A 6000-nucleotide genomic window follows, 5' to 3' on the forward strand; every position below is an offset into this window, starting at 1 on the left:
GAAAAGCGATGCCCATAAAAAATATCACCTGCTGCGTTATTGTTTTTCAGTTTTTCCCTCACAGACGTCTGCATGAAAGTCACCGATGATTGCCATAATAATTTATATCGAGGCATAGGCAGAGGCTGCTGGCTGCTGTGGTGGGATGCCTGAATGCCCTGAAGAATGCGTGGAATTTATACATTTTCCAGACTGAAGTGATTGATGATGCGACTACAATTTCAATTAGGTTGAAGCACAGCGCCCAGCCCAGCCTTGGGTAAAGGTTAATCGTGGCTTAGGACTTGCACAGGTGAAAGCATTCTATTTGCAGGCTTATGGCAATTTTTCATGAAACAAAACCCCAGCTTAACTCTTTACTTAGCACAAATTCCACTAAGCGCTTTGCAGCAGCAACCATTTTTGGCTCTTAATTGAATTCTGAGAGTATTCAAAATGTAACCAAGCTGTCAGAGTTGCTGCATTTCAAATGGACCTGGACTTGGACCCGTTGAGGCTTTAGTTCTGGTCCCCACCTGACTGAAAGGCAAACAATTTAATATTATTGTTCTCTTTTATTTTATTTTAGGCTACCGATTGGGTTGCTGTTTTTTTGAAATTGCATTTCGAAGCAAAAAGTTCGTTATCCTCAATTCACTTGTGGGTCTGGCAATAAAATAAATATGATGCTGCCAGCAACTGGCAGTGAATTGGTGGCAAAAACATTCAACAATGCGATTGCCACAGAGGCAGCAATGTGGATGGAATGTATCTCCATCTCTGTGCAGAGCAAACACATTGCTTTCACTTTCATCATTCGCACGTTTTGTTGTGTGCAGGTGTGGGATTGTGATGTGCCTCGCAACGTTTGCGTTTCAATTTCCGTTGATTGGAGTTGCCAAATGACTTGCCCAAGCACCTGGCCAGCGTCCTGTGCCTAGTCCCTGCTCGAGCAAATTGAGAGCAATCAGCTAGGGAAACGATGGCAATTAAATTGAATGCCAAACGCCATTAAAGATGGTCCACGCTGAGGCTGGAAAGTTGTTGTTCTGCCAGTGAACATCTATTTTTGGGCTAAGCTGACAGTTTTATGAGCACTTGAAATGTGTTGCCTCCAGGAGGTTGCCTCCTGTGCTCCTGTCAGTTATTGTTTAGGCTTCGACAAAACTTGTACCCTCCCGTAAGTAGTTTAACGCGATTAACACAGTTTTAGCCACAGAGTTAACTTCGTCTTCAGACTGGGGCCAGGAGCTTGACTAATAAACTTTTAATTGAATTTCTGAACCAACTAGAAAATCTGCCCCAGTCCTGGGCCTGTCCCCGCTTTAACCCCTTTCTAAGGCGAAGTAACGACCCACCGTTATGGCAACATTTCAATTTCCTGTGTTCCGTGTGAAAAATTAATGCCAAATTTGAAACAAATTGCAAAAGGCGCTTGCTGCTGGCAGAGTGTGGAAAATGACAACAGCAGCCAGCCAGCCAGGCAGGCGGGTGTAGGACAGGAAGCAAAGGATGCCGACAGGATGTGTCTGTCGTGCACTGCTTTATGGGTACAACTAATGGCGAGTGCTGAGGGAATACCCTAAGCAGACGGGAGAAGCTTCTTAACGATTGCTAGAGTTAGGGTAAGAAAGTTAGGCGAAAGTTGTCATCGATTAATCACCACTAACTCGTGAATTATCGATAAAGGTACATTTAATGATTGAAACTAAATTGTTCTACAAATCAAGTAAATGTTCGGATTCTTTTATGTTTCTTATAGTTTCAAAAGGTTTTCGTGTTGCTTTCGTTTATCGATTATTAATCGATGAAGTTAATTTTCACTTCAAATACACTTTTTGTAGGCTAGTGATAGATTTGTTAGTATTTCTTAAAGCTAAATAATTGCACCCAATAAATTACGCTTAAAATAAACTCCGTTTAAGGTTCAAGCAACACTGCAGCTTGATTTCTCGATTAGTTTTCGATTACAACAAAGTGCATCGATATCCATTATCGCAGATACTTATTGCGACTTCTGCCATTTCCAAATACAATTTATTTTCGCATATCAACTGCCTGCAGAGCAGCTCTCCCAATGCTCTTTGCCATTCACACTGACAGGTCTGATATGCTCTCTAGCGGCGCCTGGCTTTGACTTGGTACACAAACATTTTTGCCAAAATATGCCGCAAGCCTCGGCAGAAAGGGGGAGAGGTGGCAAGCAGGTCGAGTTAGTGGGAATCCAATAACGGATTTGTGTGTGTGGGTGGGGCATGATATGGTTTTGGTTTAGCCCGCTGCTGGCAGAAAATCAATGTTACCCAGCAACAACGACAACTCCACGAAAAATGCCTAAGGAATGCTTTTCCACAGCAGACTGGAAGTTGTTTCCTTGTTTTCCTTACATGTCGAACACACACACACACACACTGGGGACGGACCCGTACAAGCAATTTAAATTTATAAGCGCTAATATTGTCAAAGTGTAACGCAAGAAAGAATTTTGTGTGTCCGTCTCCCTCGTGGGAGAGCGACACTTGCCTTTGCCTGGCTGGAACATAAATTAAATGCCCAAGCAATAAAAACCAAATCAATTTGAGCGTGAAATCGACTTTCATTTCAGGTTTCCCAGCTGTCGCTCGTTGCTCCACCGCTTGGCTCTGGGCCAATCGATAAATTCTCGATTGCAACAGGTAAAACGATTGGCAACTAAATCAACGCGTCTGCGACGGAGTCTGAGGTCTGTCTTGGGTAATGGCCAGCGTTTACTGCCTTGATTAATGTCGGGGAGCTCTGTATCGGGATTGGAATTGGATTCCTGCTCGAGTCGACTCCCACTCGTTTTGCCATTTTCTGATTTGTTGCGCGCTGCAATCAACGGTGCAACGGTTGCTGGAACTTGATTGTGGGATGCTCTTTGCTTGTGGATTTACCCTTTGAGTACACATTTCGGGCTGTAATTTGAGCAATTTCTAGACACAATTTCAATCAACCTACCAGCTTAAAGTCTCAGTTTGTGTCACAAATTGAATGCCAAATTGTACTCCCTTCTGTAGCGCCTAAAGAGCACCAGCAAAGTCGTGGTTTAGTTGCCTCAATCTGCCTTGTCATTATTTTTAATTTGCACATCCATGACATCAGTGTGGCAAGTGCCAGACCTGGGTCCTGGCGCTTGTCCTGCTGCCTACTTGCTGTACGTTTCACACTGCCACATTGCCAACGTTGACAATGCAATTTCCGCCAACAGCAAAGTACACAAGGCCCTTCCCCCCAGTCCCAAGACGACAACGAAGTGAAATGGAACCAAGGAAAAGGCAGGAAAACGCATAGAAAATGGAGGATAGAGCAGCAGGCTGGCTGGTTAAAGTGCTGGTTGATGGCTGATGACACAGCCAACCGCACTTGGAAGCGTGTTTCCCGTTGGCTGGTTGGTTGGTTGGTTGCAGCATGGCAGCTTCCTGCCTGCCACTTGTGCATACATAATCAACAATTAAAGATTAAAATGCCACAGACAAAGTTGGGTTGGATGGAGGCTTATTAATAAAAGGGCAGAGAACTTCGACAGAGAGAGTGACGCACTTCTTTAGTTCTTCTTCTGTTTGGAGCAGTTTTAATTGCATTACGGAGATGCTGCCACACACACAGCTGCTGCTGCTGCTGCTGGTGCATCTCCTTTGGGTGCAAGGATTGCTTCTATCTAATTTTCTTTTATTTTCCCAGCCTCATTTGCTTTGTTTTCCTTTGGGGCACAGCCATAAATAAACTTCCACTGACATCATTAAAAGTGCGTTAAAAGCAATTTGCAGAGACAGCCATTGAACACCAATTAAAAATACATTTTGCAATCTGCTTTCCATCTGCACATTGACAGGCACTGATATCAAACACAATTTACATATTTGCTGCGATGATTTTACGCAGATTTTCGACACTCAAACGACAGACAGTCAGCTAAATCTGTAAACAAATACGCCTCCTGGGAACTGGTTTGGGCCCGAGTTGGGTAAGAGTTTCCGATTTCGGATTTGTATTTGGGATGGGAAAGGACATGGAGTACGGTTGGACACCTGAGACACACTTGACGCCACGGCACGTGAGTCTTCAATTTCGGCGACAATTGCCATTGCCAATGCACATCTTCGAAAGCAACCAATTCGTTAAGCGGAAGTTCATGTTTGTTTGTGGTACAAAATCAATCAAAGAAAATCGATTATTGAAGTAAATATTCCCCAAAATAGACTTCGAAACGATAATTTTGCCTGAAAAATCCATAGAAGAAATTCCCTAAGCATCTAAAATAAAGCAGCCGTTAAATATACTCCTGTAAAATGTCTAAAAATATATTTTGGTTCTTTCTTAAATATTTTTGTCTTCTTTTTGCTTTGTTTTCATCTTCTTTTCGCCTTTTTCCTGCCTTATTTTTGTGCGGCCAGCCGCCATAAACAGCTTATTAAATGGCAATCAATCTTTCATCCATCAGTTCCGCACACGACAACACACAGGACGACACACAGGACATTCAGGAGCTGCTCCCTCATGTGACGTCGACATGTCGTCGTGGAACCACATTGAATTACAAATTTGACTGCCACACACACGGCATGGCACGGCATCGAATCGAATCGATAAAGAAATGGAAACGAAAACAAAAATCGAAAATGAAAGGGAAAGGGAAAGGGAAAGAAAACACCTGGCCAATGTCAATCGATGACCTTGCCCATCAATGCCACAGAGAGCGTGTGAAAAGAGGGTGGGGCAGTGGGGAAACAGAAGCGAAAAAGGAAATGACAAAATAACAAATTTTCAATGCTTCATTCAGTGTCCCATTATACGAGTACTGTATTATGTTACGCCTCGCGCGCTGTGCCCACAGAGACACTTGTTGACCCTCACGTTGGATGTGCAGGGTATTCGGGGAGAGCGAACTCCAACAGCGATCGCGACAGCAGCACAAAAGCAAGCGAGACGCTGAGCGAATTCAGACGAGAGCGAAGAGGTTGACCGACATGGAGCGAATTCAGACGCGAGCGAATTCAGAACGCAAAAACGATGCAGAGCGAATTCAGACTGCAGAAAGCAAAGCAAAAACGACGGAGAGCGAATTCAGACGCGAGCGTAGCGCAGATCGGAGAGAGCGACGACGAGAGAGTTTTCAATGCAGCCGGTCGCGATGTAAAAGATTGTGTGAGAGAGCACTTTAAATGTACAAATAATTCCCAAAACAGAAGCACTTCTGAATAGTTTTGTATTTCAGTGATCAAAGGCAAAGGAGTAACAAGGCATTCCTCTCTGTCTTCACATATGCCCACCCTGGTTACACTTTGTTCTATTTCACTCACCAATTGTATAGGTGGCACCATCCACCGTAAATGTAGCCGCTTTGCACTTGTTGAAGAAACGTGAGGCGAAATCTAAAGCGGAATTTTTCAAGCTCGACGAAACACGTCGTATGGGCGAGTCCGGACAGGATGTGGCCGCCAGCACGGGCCGATGATGATGCTCCTCCTGGGTCGTCTGTGTTGGCAGCAGCTGCTCGTGCTGCTGCCCCAGGGAGGACGACTCCACAGTGCTGGTAACCGTATTCGACGAGGTCAGGCGTGCCGTCAGCACCGCTGTGCCTGGTACTCGACTGCCGCTGGTCACCGGTGTGGCCGTGCCGGGGGCCAGGCGACGTGGCGCCTTCGACAAATTCAAATTTGACATTTTGCACACACTCACACAAGAGAGAAAGGGGGAGAGAGAGTGAGCCTCGGGTTCTATATAGATTTGGCACACGATAGTTGAGTCACTTGATAACACACATTTTGGACACACTGGACACCTGCTGACCCCAAAGCAGGGCCGTAAGCCAAGCCAATTTGGCTGCAATTAGTCTATGGAGATTGAATATTTGCTTTTGGGAACGAGAGAGAGAGAGAGAGAGAAAAAGTTTAGGCACAATTTGCAGTTTTTGCAGCATGAAATTATAAAAGAATTTACGGCAAATAAAGCCCTCGGGGAGGTACACGCTTCAGGCGAAGATTTTGCACGTCGAATAGT

The 6000-nt window shown here is 44.7% G+C and overlaps 1 protein-coding gene across 2 annotated transcripts in view; it reads right to left on the reverse strand.

Annotated features, from left to right (window-relative positions):
• The window catches only part of LOC117582494 (calcium/calmodulin-dependent 3',5'-cyclic nucleotide phosphodiesterase 1), a 79019-nt gene extending 73324 nt beyond the window's left edge, over positions 1–5695 (reverse strand). The window contains exon 1 of one of the 2 annotated variants that reach the window (XM_034270270.1): positions 5301–5695. In XM_034270270.1, coding sequence (XP_034126161.1) covers positions 5301–5664 — 364 coding nt within the window. In that variant the 5' untranslated portion in view covers positions 5665–5695. The remainder of the gene's footprint in view (positions 1–5300) is intronic. The other variant, XM_034270274.1, reaches the window with a different exon arrangement.
• Positions 5696–6000: the final 305 nt, after the last annotated feature.

The sequence above is a fragment of the Drosophila guanche genome, unplaced genomic scaffold, assembly GCF_900245975.1.
Source record: "Drosophila guanche unplaced genomic scaffold, DGUA_6, whole genome shotgun sequence".
Taxonomy (NCBI): domain Eukaryota; kingdom Metazoa; phylum Arthropoda; class Insecta; order Diptera; family Drosophilidae; genus Drosophila; species Drosophila guanche.